Source organism: Acromyrmex echinatior, chromosome 1 (assembly GCF_024713525.1).
Source record: "Acromyrmex echinatior isolate Ae372 chromosome 1, ASM2471352v2, whole genome shotgun sequence".
In the NCBI taxonomy this organism is placed as follows: Eukaryota; Metazoa; Arthropoda; class Insecta; order Hymenoptera; family Formicidae; genus Acromyrmex; species Acromyrmex echinatior.
The window spans coordinates 16,475,620-16,494,918 of record NC_141852.1 but is presented as its reverse complement, the minus strand read 5'-3'; the positions used below and the strand labels follow the sequence as shown (position 1 = coordinate 16,494,918).

The 19,299-nt window shown below is 28.8% G+C and overlaps 4 protein-coding genes and 1 pseudogene across 6 annotated transcripts; all 5 read left to right on the top strand.

Annotated features, from left to right (window-relative positions):
- The first annotated feature begins 411 nt into the window (after window positions 1–411).
- Window positions 412–4,392, top strand: LOC105154711 (uncharacterized). Of its 2 annotated transcripts, none has more exons than XM_011070409.2 (5): window positions 412–1,036; window positions 2,373–3,180; window positions 3,404–3,694; window positions 3,866–4,087; window positions 4,301–4,392. In XM_011070409.2, exons 2-5 carry the CDS (start codon window positions 2,397–2,399, stop codon window positions 4,354–4,356), a joined length of 1,353 nt encoding a protein of 450 aa, XP_011068711.2. In that variant the 5' UTR covers window positions 412–1,036; window positions 2,373–2,396; the 3' UTR covers window positions 4,357–4,392. The 2 variants fall into 2 exon arrangements, with proteins under 2 accessions (XP_011068711.2, XP_011068712.1); XM_011070410.2 differs by lacking the exon at window positions 4,301–4,392 and having other exon boundaries at window positions 418–808; window positions 890–1,036; window positions 3,866–4,213.
- Window positions 4,393–4,865: 473 nt separating this feature from the next.
- LOC105154712 (uncharacterized) lies at window positions 4,866–6,916 on the top strand. The gene is made up of 3 exons (XM_011070412.2): window positions 4,866–5,024; window positions 6,118–6,429; window positions 6,570–6,916. The coding sequence occupies exons 1-3, from the start codon at window positions 5,003–5,005 to the stop codon at window positions 6,626–6,628; spliced, it is 393 nt and encodes a 130-aa protein (XP_011068714.1). The 5' UTR covers window positions 4,866–5,002; the 3' UTR covers window positions 6,629–6,916.
- A 691-nt stretch (window positions 6,917–7,607) lies between these two features.
- On the top strand, window positions 7,608–11,764 carry LOC105154713 (uncharacterized). Its single transcript, XM_011070415.2, has 9 exons — window positions 7,608–8,101; window positions 8,568–8,681; window positions 8,741–8,891; window positions 9,190–9,261; window positions 9,319–9,462; window positions 9,796–10,183; window positions 10,334–10,593; window positions 10,887–11,292; window positions 11,503–11,764. Exons 1-9 carry the CDS (start codon window positions 7,936–7,938, stop codon window positions 11,506–11,508), a joined length of 1,707 nt encoding a protein of 568 aa, XP_011068717.2. The 5' UTR covers window positions 7,608–7,935; the 3' UTR covers window positions 11,509–11,764.
- Window positions 11,765–12,625: 861 nt separating this feature from the next.
- LOC105154714 (acidic amino acid decarboxylase GADL1) lies at window positions 12,626–18,481 on the top strand. Of its 2 annotated transcripts, none has more exons than XM_087404805.1 (8): window positions 12,626–13,056; window positions 13,790–13,926; window positions 14,617–14,902; window positions 15,937–16,128; window positions 16,194–16,258; window positions 16,562–16,751; window positions 17,682–17,851; window positions 17,911–18,481. In XM_087404805.1, exons 1-8 carry the CDS (start codon window positions 12,934–12,936, stop codon window positions 18,155–18,157), a joined length of 1,410 nt encoding a protein of 469 aa, XP_087260931.1. In that variant the 5' UTR covers window positions 12,626–12,933; the 3' UTR covers window positions 18,158–18,481. The 2 variants fall into 2 exon arrangements, with proteins under 2 accessions (XP_087260931.1, XP_011068719.1); XM_011070417.2 differs by having other exon boundaries at window positions 13,790–13,974; window positions 17,911–18,479.
- Window positions 18,482–18,607: 126 nt separating this feature from the next.
- Window positions 18,608–19,299, top strand: part of LOC147911006 (acidic amino acid decarboxylase GADL1-like) — a 9,145-nt pseudogene continuing 8,453 nt past the window's right edge.

The following is a 19,299-nucleotide window of genomic DNA, read 5'->3' as shown; positions in this document are numbered from 1 at the left end:
TTCCCTTATTTTTTTATATATTTTTACATGTTTTGGTTGCTAAATGTATGTACCTGATTGTTAAGACTTTCATCAAATACAACATTTTGCATACCTCTCTGGAAGATAATAGAACCACCGAAAGAATGCTATTAAAAAAGTGTGCCACTGGATCAAAGTATTGTGGGAGGTTCGAAAGATGGTAACACCGTTATAGACTGCATCGTACAGCACATAATAATGACCATGCCTTTGACTCCTCCTATTGTCATTTTAAAGCTCTTAACAATTTATAATAAATATTCAAAATAACGTTTTCAGTTATACTTTTATGAAACTCCACTTATTGGAGGTGTTCATTAAAAGTAATTTTAATAATTTCGTATTTTTTTCTTTCTTTTAAAAAATTATTCTAAAAAGAAACATACATGATTATTTATTTATTTTAATACCTATTAATAGTAACATTATAACTTTATTTTAAAATATATAAAATTAGAATTAGCATAGTATTAAAAACAGTTTGATAATAACATAAGGAATTATTAATTATATACATATATAATTTCTATTTAATTATAATTTCTATACTGCGATATATATCATTTAAATAAATATTTTCTTACATAATAAATAAAAGAAATAATACTTAAAACGATTTTCACATATTCCACGGCAGACGGTAACAATCGATGGTGGTGCTGAAAGTATCAAAGGGGCACGATGGAATAGTAACCCAATAACGTGAATCTCGTGCCCCTTCCGAATGCGAACGGCATATATAGGCGAAGCAAACACGATGACTTTTTATTCACGAGCATTGATCGACGTGAGTGCCAGTCAGCAAGAATGTTTTTCGTGAGGTCAACACTCGTTAGAACAGTTCTATAGATTTTTGTGTTTGATGCAGGAATGGATAATTCGCAAGTAAGCAAATTTATGGAGAAGAAAGAAATCCTAGAGTGCAACTGAGAAGCTGAAAGTCCGCGTTATTTTTTGTTGGAAGTGGAAAACTATTTTTAAGTGGAAACAGTCAACGCATGTATATTTATCATTTGTAAGTCTTTATCTTATTCATTATAATAGCTATCGTAAACATATTTTGATATAAAAAGTGATAGAAAAATTATATAATATAATTGATAAACATAAAAATTAAATTTTTAAATATATAAAGCGATAAGATTAATTTCGCGGCATAAACAATTTAAATGTATTTTCTTAAATAAAAAAATAATAAAACAATTTTGTGTGTGTGTGATATATTTCACGGCAAAAGCACAATTTTGATATACTTTACAATAAAAACACAGTGTGGGCACGATAAAATACAATTATTTTTAAAAAGTTTTATTTATTTCTTATATATATATATATATATATATATATATATATATATATAAAATATATATAATCAAATTTGTGATTACTTTTATCTAAAAATTAATTAGCTATGTTAGATATTATTCTATTAAGCTTTATTAATAATTATTTTCTTCGTCTAGATCCATTCTTGGAATGCCAATGTTTCGTAAACTTTGCAGTCCTCTTCATCAGGACGAGGGTATCAGATACTCAGTATCAGACTGCCCTTCGTCTTGATTTTACGAAACGTTGACATTCTAAGAATAAATCTCGACACGGAGAAAACCCGCGAAACGCATAATCTTTATATAGAAAGCACCCGTGGAAGCCTCAAGAATGTTATTATGTATTTATAAATTTGCCATTATTTTATAATTTAATTTTATGATTATTTTATAAATAAAAAAATATAATAATAAATTTAAAAAGCAATTCAAATAGCAATACAAGTGATAAATTATATTATAATATCAAATTATACAATAAGAGTCTACTGTAAAGTTATAAAATATAGTTGTTTTATTATTTATATATACGCGTGAATTAAGGTTATTGTTGAAATGGTTACCCTAAAAAGGGGCGAAGACCGCTATGCGTTTAGTATGCGCAACATTTGCTTGTATTTCGTATTCAAGAGGAATCTTCGACGCTCATTTAGAAGGCGTTTCATGTCGTGCTGCTTGTTTGTACTACTTGCCTATCTCTTCTTTTTTTAATTAAAATTGATTGAAAAGAATTTAGACTCTCTAAGTCTATTCACTGTCGTGTTATCTATTTAGAGTACGTATGAGGAAGATCAGTATTATAAAACTTCTAAAATTGTTTAACATTTACTTTAATATCTTATTAAAGTCTTACTCATGTAGATTAAAAAAAAAATCTATTGTTGTTAAAATTATTAAAACACATAGAATCATCATTGAGATGTCATTAGACGTTTCTATTTGAAAAATTTTTATAATGGTTATAAATACAAATAAATTTTATAATTTATAGAAATTAATTTTATTATATGTCTTTTATTGTAGATATTTCTTCAACATATTATAAAAATGTTACGAAAGCAGCGACTCAGTTGGATTCTAGAAATTTTTTTGCTTTCTCTCACTTTGGTCTCATCCCACGAAACTATGCCCTCGAATTATCAAGATACACCAGATGCATCGACTCTGAAGATAGAAGCCAAAGAATCCGAAGCATCGATAACTTTAGGGAAGGAACTAGTCCTCGGTCCTCCTTTGTCGACCAAACCCTCAATCGTCACTGATTCTAATCATATCGTTTCTACAAAACTTGTTCCTTTATCTCCTACGATTATTAGTCAAATATCTTCTGGAGAATATGCCATCCCTCAAAGGACCATCTCAAAGAATATGGGTCCTCGTGGCTCTTATGTCGATAATCACAAATCTTGGGTTAGCAAAAGTTCGAAAACCACTTGGAAAAGGGACAGTTATCTTCAGGCACTGATGCACTCACATAACAGCGATGACCCTCGAGAAGGAATCGTACAGACGGACTCAAAGACGAAGACAAATAGGAGAGAGTATGTGCAGGGACCTATTTACAAGTCAGAAATAGAGTATGATTCGCCCGATTCGATATACGCGTCGAAAAGTCCGCGAATTACTTATGGTGAGCCCAACGCTTTTTCATCTAGCGATTCTTATCCTCAATCCTTTAAGCTGTCGATGGACTATAATAATCGCTATAGCGTACCACAGAATTCTTATGGTCCACCACAGAATTCGTACGAACCTCCGAATGATGGTCCTTCGCTTTATCCTCAATCTTCTTCGTATGGACCACCCGGAAATTATCTACCACCTCAACAAGGTGAGACAAGAGATTATTGACCATCAAAATTAAATGACTTGATTCACTTAAGTTTACGTTAAAATTATTATTATAATAAATTTAGTACTACATTAAAATTTAATTTTTAATTAATAAAATTAATTCTTCTTCGAAATTTTTATTCTTTATTTTAAATTTTATTAGGATTTGGATTATATTTTCTTTTTGACCACTTGTAATATTTAATTTTTTGTTTTCTTAGGATATGGTCCTTCAATACATACTTCCATTCCACCTCCGGTTTACAATGCACCCTACGCGCTTTCGGATGTGGCTCAAATTTCCCTTCTGCCAAGTATTAATCTAGGATTGCCGTTTGCTCTCAAATTAAATGCATTTACCATCGCAAAAATCATATTAAAATTGGTGATCTTTAAAATGATCGTGAAATTTATTGCAGTAATCTGTTTGCTGCTTTTCATACCTAAACTTGAGATCATCAAGAAAAAAGTTTCCAATAAAGATGACGACGAGGATCGCAAGTTCTCAGCGCGTAAGTTCTCAGATTAAATTTCCGAATTTACAACTTTAATAATAAAATAACTTTTATAATAAAAGTTTTGTAATGAATTTGAAATGAGGTTTTTTAAACAAAAATGTTGTTAATTAAAACTATTATTTTTTTAACTTATTTATTGTACTTCGCTATTTTCATATTTTTTAGCTTATGTCAATATGGAAACACTAAACAATCTCGAAGATGTAGTAAAAAGCTCCATTGAGAAGTACGAGACGCAAAACAATGCTCGTTCAAATTCGACAGAAAAATGCACGACTTTTGCGTGTCGCATTGCCGAGGCATTTACGTTCCACGAATCTTGGCATGATTATTTAAATTTATTTAAGAGTTATGTAGAGGAAGAGAGGCAACTCACAAAACAAAGAGGGCATTGAGAGATTTACATTATCATCGAGTTTCATTATCACGTCATTTTTCCCTGCTTTTGTAATTTTATTTATTTATATGTATATTTATTCATACTTATAAAAATTATTTCATCAAAATACAAAATGCAGTATTTATTCTCCCAATTTTTTATTGCAAAAATAAATTAGAAAATTTTTTATATAAAAGAATCCGTTACAAATTTTTATGAATATAGAGCGCTGTCAAATCTACTTCGTAATCGACGTCAGTTGGAACGACATGATTAGAGAAGATTACAAGAATGATCTTTCCTTTTACAGCACTGTGATATCATGATTATTCGGTGCCACTGTGTACCAAGTAGCAAAGTACATTGGAAAATAAAACTTCAACAAATTTACCTCTTGCTGACCTTATATGTATGTCAAATATAAAGATACATCTGCATAATGTTGAAGGCGCAGTATTTAATATGTTTTTTATCGATGCGAGGGAAAATTATTTTTGAATAATAAATTTATAATGTGAAGTGTGAATAATTCAATTGAAATTGCAGAGTGATGATCGGTTATCTTAATTCATGATAATATAGTATTATGTAAAAATTTAAATTATGTAGAAATTGAGTACACTCTCTATTTTGCATAGACAATAGTATTTTGTAAAAATGTTTAATTAATTAGTTACAATTTGTGTCAATTCTTTAGCGAATACATCGGATATGAAAATGAGGCGCCACATAAAGTAAGATTAACCAGGCATGATACGTCCTCTCTCAATCTCTCTCAGGTGGGGATAGATTTAACCATTACACTCAGTTTATAAACGTAGCATGGTGACACGATATGCCAGTTCTGTCGTGATAGCCATTCGCTGTGCTTAGAACTGCTGATTTTCATCAATTTTCAACCGGACTGTCGATCAGCTAGAACAATGGAGGTAGCAGTTATAGTTGGTACGAAAACTGCAATGATTTTAAGATTAGATATTATAACGCTAAAATTGATTATTCTTGTAATCAACTAACAATAAATGTGTCTTTTGCTAAGTAAATTCAAATATATATAATGATTTTGAGTATTTAATAAATACTCAAATTATTTAATATTTACTAATATTAATATATTAATATTAATATGTTATTTAATATATTAATTATTTAAAAGTCTCATTAAATGCTAGATTGAATTAATAATCTACTTGTGTATGTTAAAAAAATATAGAAAGATTTTATTATTAAAATTTACAATATTTAATGCAGTTTATATTGTTGCTAGTTGATTGCGTATTTGTAGAGATTTTATAAAACCTTTTTTATATATTGACTTTTAATAGAAGCAATAAAATCAGAAAGGAGGTTAGATACATTAACTATAAAAAATTTGAAAAAATTAAATATTATTGCAATTTGTAAGCACTTTTTTTGAAATTTGAAATCTAGTTTGATCTGATCTCAATCGACAATATACCGTAAAATTATGCAAAATTATGCGTTTTATTTTTGATTAATTGCAAATTGCAACTATGATCCTCGCGAGAGAGCAATTGAAATTTTTGAAGAATCTCACAGCAAAAAGGAAATGTCTTTAAATGGGCGTGGGCATAAACGACCTTGAGCGAAGAAACGTCACAATCACCGCAAGGAGCGGACTGATCTCGATTTAAAATAAACCTTGATTTCAATAAAGCTGCAATCATTCAATAGAGCCGCGTATTAAGGCTGTGCAGCATCCCAGCAGAGAGGCTAAGCCATTATCAATAGATTTACGTAATATTATTCTGTCTGTAATTCGCTAATAGAAAGGCTTTCGAAAATTGCATTAATTATTTAAAATTACATATTTGTTCCATTACAGTGATAATCTTTTATAATTAGAGGACATTATCAATATCTTCTTTATCATTATTGTAATTAAGTAAAACTATTCTGTCATTTGTGAAAAAGTTTGATTAGAAATGGAAAATATTGGATTAAAATCGAATTATTTTTAATTTCATATCCTTTTTTCTCTCTCTCTCTTTCTGTCTCTTTTCTTGATTCTTCCTAGCCTTCGCGTTCCTCAGCATGTTTACATTATGCGAGGAAACGTACGCTTTTCCCGACGAGACAAAAGTCGACACCACTATGAAGGATGTAAAGGAACCTAAAGATATCAAAGAAGCTGCGACCGCGTCGAAAGACGTAAAGGACGCTATCAAAGCGGCCAAGGAAGCAAAGAAGAATAAGAAGGATTGCGCGCGAGATTGCGGGACTGATTATGATCCTGTTTGTGCTCACGATCCTGTCGACTCCAGCTTTAAGCCGAGAACTTTTGGAACGCAGTGCGCTCTGGATATTCACAATTGCGAAATGGGCACAAGTAAGCACATATAAATGAAGCAGCATATAAATTCTTGTATTAATCTTATTAATCATTTAGATAATAATTATATTAATTATTTATATATTAACTATATTAATTAAATTAATTACATTAATCATGTTTTACTTTAATCTTAGAATTGACTATGAAGAGCAAAGGAGAGTGTCCTGGATCCGGCGGAGTAAGACTGTCCTAAACAATCACTCGATCTTGGAAAAGCGTTAAGAACCGCGGAGTAAAATACTAACCGTCGAATGAACTATTAGATTATTGTCGTAAATTTATTTAGTTTGAGTAAACGAATCTTAACATGTTGTAACAATGTAACTCTAATGATGAGAGAATAGAGATGGTGGTACGCAAGTAAGCTGGATATAAATTCCGCGACAAAATTAGCAACAAAATTGATTACTAAACTAAACGCTATGTACGATTATACAATGTAAAATGTATCTATCTAATAAATATTAATGATGAGCAACAATTGATTTTGATTTTCATAATTACTTCCTTTTCTGCAACGTAGTTGATCCCAGTACATAGTTTCTAATTATGTAAGTTGTGTGTGCAGGTACTTGAATAGAATGTATTCTCGGTACGCAAATTTAAACCGGCTTTCTAATCGCGTTTACAATCTGTCCTAACACAAATATGTAGTTAAGAAAATGTATTCTAATTTGATTCTGAAATACTTGAATAATTTCCATATTTGTTTTTATTATGTAATCGCGTAAGTATAAAACATTACATGCATTTTAATTTTGAGATGCATCCGTTACAAAAAAAAAAAAAATCTTTTATTTAAAAGATTAAAGATTAAACGGAAAAAAACCTTTACCCATTATTATATTTGATATTTTGCTAGAAAGAAAGAATGTTATTATATCTAATTCCTATTTTATTTATTATTAAATAATATATCATGTGTTTATAGTGTACATGCATCGTCGTATTGCGTAATATGTTTCCGTTACTTTCTTGTAACTATAGTATAACGAATGATGTCGACACATTCTAGACAAGATATCGTTACCGATTGATAAATAAATATCAAAGCTTTATAATTTATTTTCTAGATGGCAAATAATAGAAAACACATTAATTTATAAACTGGAAAAAATTGAATTGTCTTTTTTATTGTACTTGTTCTGATTCGACGTTACGTAACTATCACATTTTCATTAAATTATTTTGTCATAAAATAGTAAAATAAATATTGTAATGTTTAGAAAATAATCATGTATATACTATACATAACAAATAATTAATATTTTTGTAATTTTATGCCGATTAATTATTTTATAAATATTAGAAAATTGATTTGTCAATAGGGTGTATATATGTTGTCACGTGCGTGAAAGGCTATAATTTGTACGCGTAGAGCCATTGTCCGTCAATCTTCATTGTAATAAGTTTACCTTCCAAATCAATGTTCAAGATAATGAGGATGCGGTCGTGTGCAATGAAGGACAACGGTTAGCTTGGAACCGCATCCTCAGTCTGATGCACTTTGTGCCGTCTATGATGTGTTGTTTAGTCCGAACCGTCCGTGACATGATCGACTTATCTTCAAAGATTTACTGTGTAATCATCTTCCTTTCATTGTGCAAGACGAATACGTATTCTTTCGTCTCACAGATGTGCACCGCAAGTATACGGATTTCTACAGGTAATTAAATAAATTAAATATATTTGCCTACAATTATTTTTAACAGTTTGAATTAAATCTGAAGAATACGAAAAGCAATCCAGTCAAAATTGTATTAATAATTATTATACTGTATGAAGTTGAAAATATTGGGTCATCAGATGGTGTTGATGGTCAACACATCTGAGTGACAAAAAACCGCGGATACTTTTTAGATGACCCAATATTAGATGGAGATTATAGAAATCATTTATGAAAATGCATATCTTTTTTTGTCTAAAATTTCAAAAACTTTTTAATCTTAAAAATCCTAAAAAAAAGTATATATTATATTTCGAAAGATAGATTTTCTCGCTTAAAAAGAATAGAAAAATAATATTTTTCGAAACTATTATACTTTTTTTATATATCTCTTTTCATATTTTCGATACAATTTCCAAAATGCGCAATCGCGAAACTTGAGATAAAACATCTTATATGAGCGTAGATACGGAATATTCATCAACGCCGGCTCTCTCGGAGGAATCAATGTCGATTTTTGAGGAGATGAAGAATCGTCTGTCCAGTTTCGAACGTAGATTGCGAGCGGTCGAGTATCCCGGTAAAAATCGTGAGATTTATGTACAACGGAGACACGAAAGGACACTCATGCTTTTGCAGTTTGGCGGATCAGCCTGAAAGAGGAGGACTGGGAAATCTGTACTGAAGGACCGTGCAAATGCGTACCGGAAATGAAATCGGTGTCCTGTTGGAGATACAATTTGTTGGATCTTCCTCCGACGCAATTGGTCCCTGCCGATGTGTTAAGGCTGTAAGGAATTTAAAAAATAATATCGTCATGTTTGTTGAATAGATACGTAATGATGGATCTCTTTTAAAATCGAGTTAAACCCTAAAGATAGAAATGCTTTATATAGTTTAAATAAAATTATATAATAATAATATAATAATATATATAATAATATTATATTATGTATATTTCTCTCATATAATATATGTATAATATATTATACATATATTATATATGTATTATATGTTTCATATATATATATATATATATATATATATATGTTTCACGAATAAAAATATTACTTGTTTGGCCTTTTTAGGGACCTTGGAAGTAATCGGCTCAGCGCTCTGCACAGAGACACATTTAAGAATATGACGCAATTGCACCATCTGTGAGTTGTATAACAATCGAGAGATACATAATATACTAATGAAATTGTGAATTACAGAGATCTAAGCAGTAATTTAATAGAGCATTTGGCACCAAGCCTGTTCCTGCCATTGCACGGTATCGCAAATGTCAGATTGAGTAATAACCTCTTGAAAGAAATGCAACGCAATCAATTCTATGAACTAAGAAATCTCCGAATACTGTACGTCGGATACTTAATTACTATTAATTAAGAAAGAAATACAAGAACTAACTCAAGATCGTATCAATATATTTTCATAGAAATTTTATATAATTTTTTAATAATTGTTTCGAAAAAATTAGCTAAAAAGTTAAAAAAATATTTAAATGTTTAACGTATAAAAGTATATTTTGCATATATTTCTATAATTATATTAAAATTCATTATATTTAATACATCTTGCAAAAAAAATATTAAATGTGCTGTACTAATATTTATTTTTTCTTTGAGTGCAATTTCTTGTCTTTTTATCAACTTACTAAAAATTTAATACAAATTTTTTATTCTATTTAGCGATTTGTCATCAAATAAACTTCGTACTTTGCCAGAAAATCTTTTTTTGAGCAATGGTCACTTGGTTTTGCTGGATCTCTCCTCCAATCGCATTTCATTGTTACCTCCTGGTGCATTTCACGGCCTTGGGAATCTTGATGAATTATTGCTGGGTGAAAACCGATTAACTGGATTACCTGTTTCAATTTTCCGGGACACTATTAATCTCAAACGCCTTGCACTTGAGGAAAATCGTTTAAAAGAGCTGCCTAACGGTATATTCAAAGATTTGACGTCTCTCAAAGAATTGAATATGCGGAACAATCGACTAACGGAATTGCCCAAGGGATTATTATTAACTCTGGCACAATTAGAAACTTTAGAAATATCAAGCAATAGAATATCTTGTGTAAATATTGTTTATATTTTATAAATTTCAATTTTATTTTAAAGAATTAAAATGTTATAAAAAGTATTTATAATATATTTATGCAACATATTATAAAGTTTTAGAAGATCATTTCTCTTTGAGAATGAACAATTTGAATTTTTGCTATAGATTGATGCAAAAGCATTACACGGTATGTCAGCACTTCGAGAACTTCGAATAGGACATAATCATATAAAATATTTGCCACCTGGATTATTTAATAATTCTATGTCTTTAAAACGTCTTATTCTCTATGGCAATCGCATAGAAATTCTAGTAAGAGGCGTTTTTCGCGGCTTGTTCAATCTTACTTCTCTTTTTTTGCAATCCAATCGACTAAGGATACTACAATCAGGAGTTTTTGAAGACACGCCAAATTTACGGAAATTGTGAGTCAACATTAAGAATTCTGTATACTTAATTGTAATGTTACTTACTTTAAAATTAATATTATTTAACATCAAAATTTTTTATGTATTAATTTTTTACTTATATATTTATATCATGACAAGATTTTTTTTAAATATACAAATGAAATTTCAATTTATATATTTGTTTTATAAATCTGTTTATTGTGATTGTTAGATTAGAAATCTATTTTTGCTTATTGCAAATAAAAAAACAATATTCTTTTCTCTTCTCTCTCTCTCTGTTCTTTATCACGCAATATCGTAATTTTTAGACAACTGGAATCAAATGACCTCTCCTTCTTGCCAGCCGGTAGTATGGACGCCATATTCACAATTCAGCAAGTACGTCTGAGTCAGAATCCCTGGCATTGTGATTGTCGTGCCTCTTATGTTGCTTCTTGGCTGCGCAAAAGATTCGCCAGTTTTGCGAATCTGACCAATCCGTTGCAGATACAGCGGGTTTTAATTATGACAGGTAATTGGAGTATCTGGGAATTTGGAGCTGGTGCAACATGCAGGGGGCCAGGTATACTAGGCGGCCAGTCATTGCTGCGTTTGACTTTTCATGAACTCTGCGAAGGTCAGTGGGCCTCCATGAAAGGTATCATTCCACGCTTACCTCTCGACGTTATAGCATCGTCTATTACGCCGCAAGTAGTCAGGAAAGACACGATTTTGGTACGAATTACATTAGATTAAATAGAATTAGATTAAATATTTCAGATATTAGTTTTTATTTTCCAATGACACAATAAGCCTACAACATGACAGATATAGAAGTTTATATAAAAATATTAAATTAAATTTGATGCAGTGAAACAAGATAATGATGATTTTTATTTCTTCTCTAGTTAAATTATTTATTATTTTTTGCTTATGTTATTACAGGTGTGAAAGACGTGAAGCTCAAACCTCTGAATTTTCTACAGAGAATGGAATATTGCACAATACATAGAAAATTGATGATAATTAATGTGCCTTTTAAAATTTTTTTTAAAATTATGTTTAATTACTTTTTGTTTTATTTTGATTTATATGAGAAATGTAGTGAAATATACCTAGGTTTCTTGCAATTACAAGCTACGTTTGTGTGATAATCCAACAAATAACACTTAATGATAATATAACATAAAATAAGATATAATCAGAATTTCATATAAAAATGAATTTTCAAAAAAATATATTTACTTATATACAGGGTGTTCGATAATTGTTCTGACGGAGTTCGTGGATATGTAGAGCGGATTAAACTGAGACTGAAAGTCCTCTACCATTTTATAATTTTCGCAATAATTAACATTAAGATAGTAATTGCTAAAAATTGTCGAAAATTGATCTTCAATAATTTTTTACTCAAATACTATCAACTTTATAGAAAAACTGCAAGACATGAAAATTGTTTATTTTTTTTTATAGAACTCTGCGAATTTTTTCAGAATTTTTATCAATTTTTTAGTACTGCATTTTTTCATTTTCAACATGAGAAAATATAGTATTAAAAAATTCTAAAAAAATTCTAAAAAAAATTTTAGAGCTCTATGAGAAGAAAATAAACAATTTTTGTCTCTTGCAATTTTTCTGTAAAGGTGATAGTATTTGAATAAAAAATTATTGAAACCAATTTTTGGCAATTTTTAGTAATTAATATCTTGTTAATATCTTGTTATCTATTATAAAAATGTCCATTAGAACAATTATCAGACACCTTGTATAATTGCTCGTTTTCAAAGTCTGTTTATATATTAAACGATTTCATTGACTTGTAATTAGATGGAATTTAAAACGTAATAAATTGTATTTATCAAAAAATGAAAGCTACATTATATTAAGTTAAATAAAAAAAATTAAGATCAATATAATCTTACACAATTCTTTCTTTATAAAAATTACTCACGACTTTTATTCGGCGTTTATTTATTGAATAAGATTGATATGCAAATACAAATTACAAATATTATCAATGTAAAAAGATTATCAATTAATAATTATTTTATTATAATAAAATATAACTTTGCTTTAAATATTTTATATGTTAATAGCACATCAATATCTCGCGAACAGATAAACTGCAACTTAAGAATGACGGATCCTTACAGATAAATTTTTATATATATTACAATAATTATTATATAATTAAAAAGCATAAAGTATAACATTGTTATAACGCAGTCATACAATGAGAATTACCGGCCGCATTATAATAATAATTCAAATATACACACATAAACACAAACACAACATTTAGAATAACTCGAAATGGAAGGGATCCAACGAGAGAGTCGAACTTATCGTTAATTTTATTATATTATACTCTTCGTAATGGCAGCATCAAATGTTATCGAGCTATTGGAGAAGCTTATAAAGATCTTCAAAGAGGAACAAGTGTTTGATCAAACTGGTGATCGTCCTGTCATGCAATTCCTTCATCCCAAAGCTTTGCAGGTAAATAATAATTTAATCTTTTATGTTAATAGTCAACTTGAAATGTGTGTGTGTGTGTGTGTGTGTGTATTAATCTGCTTTCGTTTGAATTACTCATTGCTTTTTTTTACTTTTCAATATTATACTATTACGGCAATATTTTTATCTGTAATACTTGAAAATTATACTTTATTTTATAATATAATTTTGTGCATTACATTATATTTCTATCTACTATCTTACAATTGGTCTTACAATTTAATTATAATATATATTTTTCAAATAAGTATAAATGCAAAATAAGTCATCTATTTAATTTATCCATGCGAAATATATGTGAATAATTGATAAAGAAATTATTATAAAATTGATATATTAAACAACGTTTAAAATAAAGTTAACAATAATATTTATATAGTTTGTTATCTTTTATTACTGTGACTTCACTAACATTGAAAGGACGATATATTAACTCGACACGAATTCGACACTTTTGGTCGTACTTACAATAGTGATAACATCATAATAATGGCTGATTAGAATAAGAGCATTTTTTACAATAATAATACGGTTTATTGGGACCGTACAATACGAATATACAACAAGCAAGAAACGAAGCATGTACCAATCAAAGCTGGATCTTAATATTTAAATAATTACATGTGAATTTATATATCATTTCTAGATCTAACTAAAATCTTTTATCACCACGAATTTCTCATCCAACATTTATTTTTATATTATTTTTGTTCAGAAGGAGATATCATTTTCTTTGGACAATGAGCCAGCAAGCGATGAGCAAATCGAAGACACAATACGACAAGTTATACGACGATCTATAAAAACGTTCAGTCCGGATTTTCATAATAAATTTTATAGAGGCCTTGACGAGTATGGATTAATTGGCTCCTATTTAACAGAAATATTGAACACTAGCATGTAAATGTAGTTCCAATTAGTCAAACAATTAAGAATACTAGTAGATATACGACAGTGTTTATATTGTAGACTTAAGTAATGTTTTAACATGCTAATTAATCCTCTGATTGATTTATGACATCTTAAGACTGTCTCAAACAGAAGAATCGATTATAAACGGCTGCAGTATCTATTTTGATCGAGAAATGTAATGCTTCGTACTTTTTTTTTCAAAGAAATGTGTGATTATTAATCAATGCTATCAATGTTATCATTTCTTACAGATAATACTGCTTACAGATAATAATTTACAATTAAAAAGATGACTTTATGATCTCAATTAATGCGTATTAAAGATTTTAAAATAGGAAAAAAAAAGTTTGGTTCTTTTTAAAATAAAAATCGTATTTTACAATGGTTTCGGAAATAACTTAAAGAATTTGTCTTTTTGAGATTTCAGGCGGAATAATAGATAAATGATATCAAAAAAAATCATGACTAATATCGTAAAGTAACTTTTAATATAATTGCTTTAGAGCTACTTTTGATGCCATTTTGATATTACAATTTATTTTTATTCTGCTTGAGCTCAAGTGAATTACAAATTAAGTAATAGTTAAATTGTAATTCACATTTATAATTCTTGATTTTTCTTATTATTAGAGATATTTACGAAAACGCTCCTGTATTTACGGTGATAGAAGAGGTTTTAATACAAGCGTCATCGAAATTGATGGGCTATCCATTTCGCAGCGATGGTATAATGACGCCGAATGCTACTGTATCGATCATGTATGCAATGATGGCCGCTAAACAAGCATCTCTCTCAAATATTAAACAGGGCTTACATAAACATATTTCATTAGCTTGTATTACCAGTGAATGTGGCTATCTTTCCATTATGACAGCGGCTCATTGGTTGGGCTTTGGTACCCAACACGTTTACACGGTATTATTATTGCTTGTCAAGGAATTATTTATCAAAATAGAACTTCTGTCTCTTTTAAATTTATTTACTGTTTAGAATAAAATTTTGAATTTTAAAATTTTTATCTGTATTTATCTTCTGAATTGATTTGATTTAGTTCAGATGCTATTTCAGTCACAAATTTACTTCATTAGTTTTTTCTATCAATAATTTTGAATATTTTGATTAAAATTATTTATATATTATTAATTAAGTAATGTAAAGTTAGCTTTTGAGTTATAGATTTATTTTACCTTAGCTGGAACAAATGTTTGTCAAAAAATATGTAGGTGATATCCACATATTTATTACATTAATTTTTCTTCTTAAATACTGAAAAAAAATCTTTCGGTCTTTAAAGTGATACTAGCGTCATCTGTTTTACTGATTGAACGCAATAATTTTTGTAAAGAATTTTTGTATATATATTTTTTGTATGTTACTTTTATAGATTTGAAAATCCTTTTTTTTAATAGTCTGACGAGTGTAGTTTATACTAAAAAAAAAATTTTGAAATCGAGATCTTTTTTATCATTTTTTATAATTTAATATATGTAAGAGCTGTGAAAATTTGCTTGATATCAAAACTTTACAATTCTGTTTTTACGAAATTGGAGTCTTCAGACTAATAGCTAACACGAAAAAACAATGCCGAATTCTTAGAATTGGACACTTAATTCGATACAAAAATTCTTTACGAAAATTTATACATGTACATGTGCTGCGTGCGATATTGATCCATACAGACCTCAAAAAAAGGGACGTCTTAAAGATGCCCAAAGAATATTATTATGTCCTTTGAATGTTCTAAAGACCCAGGATATCTCTCCGATAAAGTGTGCTGTATGGGGATGTAATAGTAGGTAATGATGTGTTAATATATGTGCGTAAATTACATTTCATCGATAAAATATAGCATTAATCCTATTAAAGTTCAGCAGTCTCGCTGATATTCTCTTAAACTCGATTAAATTAAATTTAATTAGAGTTGACAATTGCATTTCCTTTTGTTACAGGTAAAAACGGATAAGTTTGGTCGCATGGACATACGTAATCTGAAAAAAGTTTTAAAGCAAACGTCTGAAGAAATGGGGTCAATACCATTTTTTATAAACGTCTCTGCCGGCACTCCCGTATTCGGAGCTATCGATCCGTTGCGGAAAATAATCAAAATTTGCAAGGAATGGGACATATGGATACACGTAGATGTTCGTATGCAGTATAAAAGATATTAGAATTAAAGGGAAACATATGAATAAAAAATTGTTTGCAGGCTCGCGATTGTGGTTCTTTGATGTTCTCCAAGCTATTCCGACGTAGATTACAAGGCATTGAACGGTAGTTATGTATTATTTGTAGTTATTCTTGGAGAAAGAAACTACTGTTCTGTAATTCAATGTCGATGTAACAATTATTCATAATATAATCAATCGAATTATAAATGATTTGTACATCGATAATTGTACTAGATAATTGTTTTACGCGATTTATTCGAAATAAATGAAATCTGTTTAATAAAATGTTGAACAATGTTTACTAGTTAAGTAGTCAAAGGATTTTTTTTTCCTTTAGCAGTATTTGTATTTAAAATTCCTTGGAAAGTAATCATCAGTTATCTTCTCTTTGTTCCGAATGATGTAGTTCGAGTTCGATATCTTGGAATCCGCATAATATGCTCGGTGCACCATACCATTGTAATATGATCTTGATGCAAAGTCAATTCGAACGTAGTACACATTCTTATTTACGAACAGTAATTAACGAAGAAAGACAGTATACATTGATGTACCACTCAAACACGAATTTTAAGAGTTTACAAAGCAGTAGAAAGGTAATTAAAGTCACAATCTATTTGATAAGTATACAAAATATCTAGGGATGGAAAAATTACTTTTTAAAAGTAGCTTATTACCATTATTGTTATTTAAAAAAATAACAATTGGGTACTTTTTCCGTCATTTTAATGCTAAAACAAGAGCAAATTGAATAAATAATTTACTTTCGTAATATTTTTAAATAATATTAAAATATTAATGAAAACAATTTTTTATCTTAAATTCGCAAAACAACAAAAAGTTTAAGTTAAAGTTATTTAAAATCTGTGCAACAATAATGCTCTAAGATTGGTAATTTTTGTGATATCTTAAAACTCTATATCTCTTGTAACTTGTGTTCTAATTAAATTTTTTAATCGTAATTAGTATTTAGAGATAAAAAGAATTGCTCATTCGCAAATCTAGTCAACAATATGATAGAATATTTAGAAAAAAAATATAAGAGTAAAAAATTTAACAGAGATTAAAATAATAAGTAACGCTATCTTTTTTTGACAAATATTCAAGTAATAAATGACTTCTATTTTTTTTAGTAAAATATATCGATTATTATTATTAGAATAATTTATATTAAAATTATAGATTCAAAATGATAAAAGGATGAAATAAGAAAGTAAATTGTAAATAACTTTTTTACTTCTTTACATATTTCATGAAAATTTATTGTTGTAAAGATTGTGGGTAACGATAACGGCATTACAAATAATGCGTTAATTCCCATTCCTACAAATACTATATTTCCAAAACAATTTAAGACTTTTTACAAAAGAAATAAAAAGACATCTAAAAGGCACATAATAGATACATAGATTTTTTTAAAAGATTAAACACAATGATTAAACAATTAAGATTTTATTCAATTTTTATGACTAAGAAATAATTATATTCTTATTCTAACATTTAATAATACAATAAAATGTCTCAAGGCCGACGCAATGAAATTTTGGTTAATGTGGAAAGCTCGCGGCATGAGTGGTTTACAACAATTGGTGGAAGAAGCCATGTGGTGTGCAAAATACTTACTGATAAAAATTAATAAGACCGATGGCTTTCGTTCGGTACTGGAACAATACGATAGTACCACTATTTGCTTTTGGTAAGAAATCTTATATATATTTCCGCAAATTTCGTAATTTTATCGTTGGATTCTTTTAGGTACATACCTCCGAGCATGCGTCATGCGAAAGAGACTCCATTTTGGTGGAAGAAAATATACATTGTCACAGCAGTAATACAAAAACGTTTGATTTTGAATGGATCTCTCATAATCGATTATGCGTCCTTACCGCAATCGAATCTGGGCAATTTCTTTCGCGTAATGGTGAAATGTTATCCGTTACCCACACGAATGTCTATGGATTATATTCTTAATCAAATAGAAAAGGCCGGAGCTGACTTGTAAATGAAACATGCCCAGGAAAAAAATTTTATATATAATATTTATAAATGGATTATACATATATATATGTATATATATAAAATTATATATATTTATATGTAATTATATAAAATTATATATATTTATATATAAAATTATATATATTTATTTATATATATAAAATATTTTTTTCCAAGTGTATGATTACTTTCATTTATGAACGTTTGTTTTAATTGTACGTCACAATAACAGTTTGTCAATATATATTCAAATAATATTTTCATGTTTTAAAACTTTTTTGCAATAAGTTTATTATTACTGAAATTAGTCCCTTTATTTCTTTCAATTACTCTGTATATATTAATGTATATATTAATAAAGATGGAAATAATTGGAATTAATATGATCTTATATTATTTCTTGATGTTTGTATTATTTCTTTTTTTATTTAACGACATACGTATCTATTAATTGATGAACGTAGAATATAATACTGTATATATATATATATATATATATATATATATATATATATATATATATAATATTCACACATCGCGCGCGCGCGCGCGCACCCACACACACACACCACACACACACACACACACACACGCACGCACGCACGCACGCACGCACGCACGCACGCACGCACGCACGCACGCACGCATACACGCACACACACATATACACGCACGCACAGCATTTAAAATGATTCAGTCGAAATGGAAGGGATTCTACGAAAGGATATATAGATTGACCGTTTATTTAATTTCAATATATTCTTCACGATGGCATCAAGTGCTAACGGTGTTGTCAATCAATTAGAGAATCTCTTAAAGATTCTTAAAGAGGAACAAGTGTTTGATCGATTTGATGATTATCTTATCATACAATTCCTTCATCCCGAAGATTTTTTTTGCAGGTAAATAATAATTTAATATCTTATGTGAATAGTTCACTTCTGCATGTATTAATGTATTTTCCTTTGAATTACTCATCGACTTGTTTTCTTTCTCAACATTATTATGGCAATGTTCTGTTTAAATTAATGACGTATTATATTTTTATCTTATATAATATAATTCTCTGCATTAAATAAAATTTCAATTATTATCATAGTCTTATAATTTAATTACAATTTAAATATTTCACAAATAAATATAAAT

Bases quoted from the DNA above. Each gene is read 5' to 3' on its own strand.
- LOC105154711 (XM_011070409.2), top strand. From the start codon at position 2,397: ATGTTACGAAAGCAGCGACTCAGTTGGATTCTAGAAATTTTTTTGCTT. The intron at 3,181-3,403 runs GTGAGACAAGAG...TTGTTTTCTTAG, and splicing joins TTATCTACCACCTCAACAAG to GATATGGTCCTTCAATACAT. The intron at 3,695-3,865 runs GTAAGTTCTCAG...CATATTTTTTAG, and splicing joins GGATCGCAAGTTCTCAGCGC to CTTATGTCAATATGGAAACA.
- LOC105154712 (XM_011070412.2), top strand. From the start codon at position 5,003: ATGGAGGTAGCAGTTATAGTTG. The intron at 5,025-6,117 runs GTACGAAAACTG...GATTCTTCCTAG, and splicing joins GGAGGTAGCAGTTATAGTTG to CCTTCGCGTTCCTCAGCATG. The intron at 6,430-6,569 runs GTAAGCACATAT...CTTTAATCTTAG, and splicing joins CAATTGCGAAATGGGCACAA to AATTGACTATGAAGAGCAAA.
- LOC105154713 (XM_011070415.2), top strand. From the start codon at position 7,936: ATGCACTTTGTGCCGTCTATGATGTGTTGTTTAGTCCGAACCGTCCGT. The intron at 8,102-8,567 runs GTAATTAAATAA...ATATGAGCGTAG, and splicing joins AAGTATACGGATTTCTACAG to ATACGGAATATTCATCAACG. The intron at 9,463-9,795 runs GTACGTCGGATA...TATTCTATTTAG, and splicing joins CTAAGAAATCTCCGAATACT to CGATTTGTCATCAAATAAAC.
- LOC105154714 (XM_011070417.2), top strand. From the start codon at position 12,934: ATGGCAGCATCAAATGTTATCGAGCTATTGGAGAAGCTTATAAAGATC. The intron at 13,057-13,789 runs GTAAATAATAAT...ATTTTTGTTCAG, and splicing joins TTCATCCCAAAGCTTTGCAG to AAGGAGATATCATTTTCTTT. The intron at 16,752-17,681 runs GTAATTAAAGTC...AAATGTCTCAAG, and splicing joins GTTTACAAAGCAGTAGAAAG to GCCGACGCAATGAAATTTTG.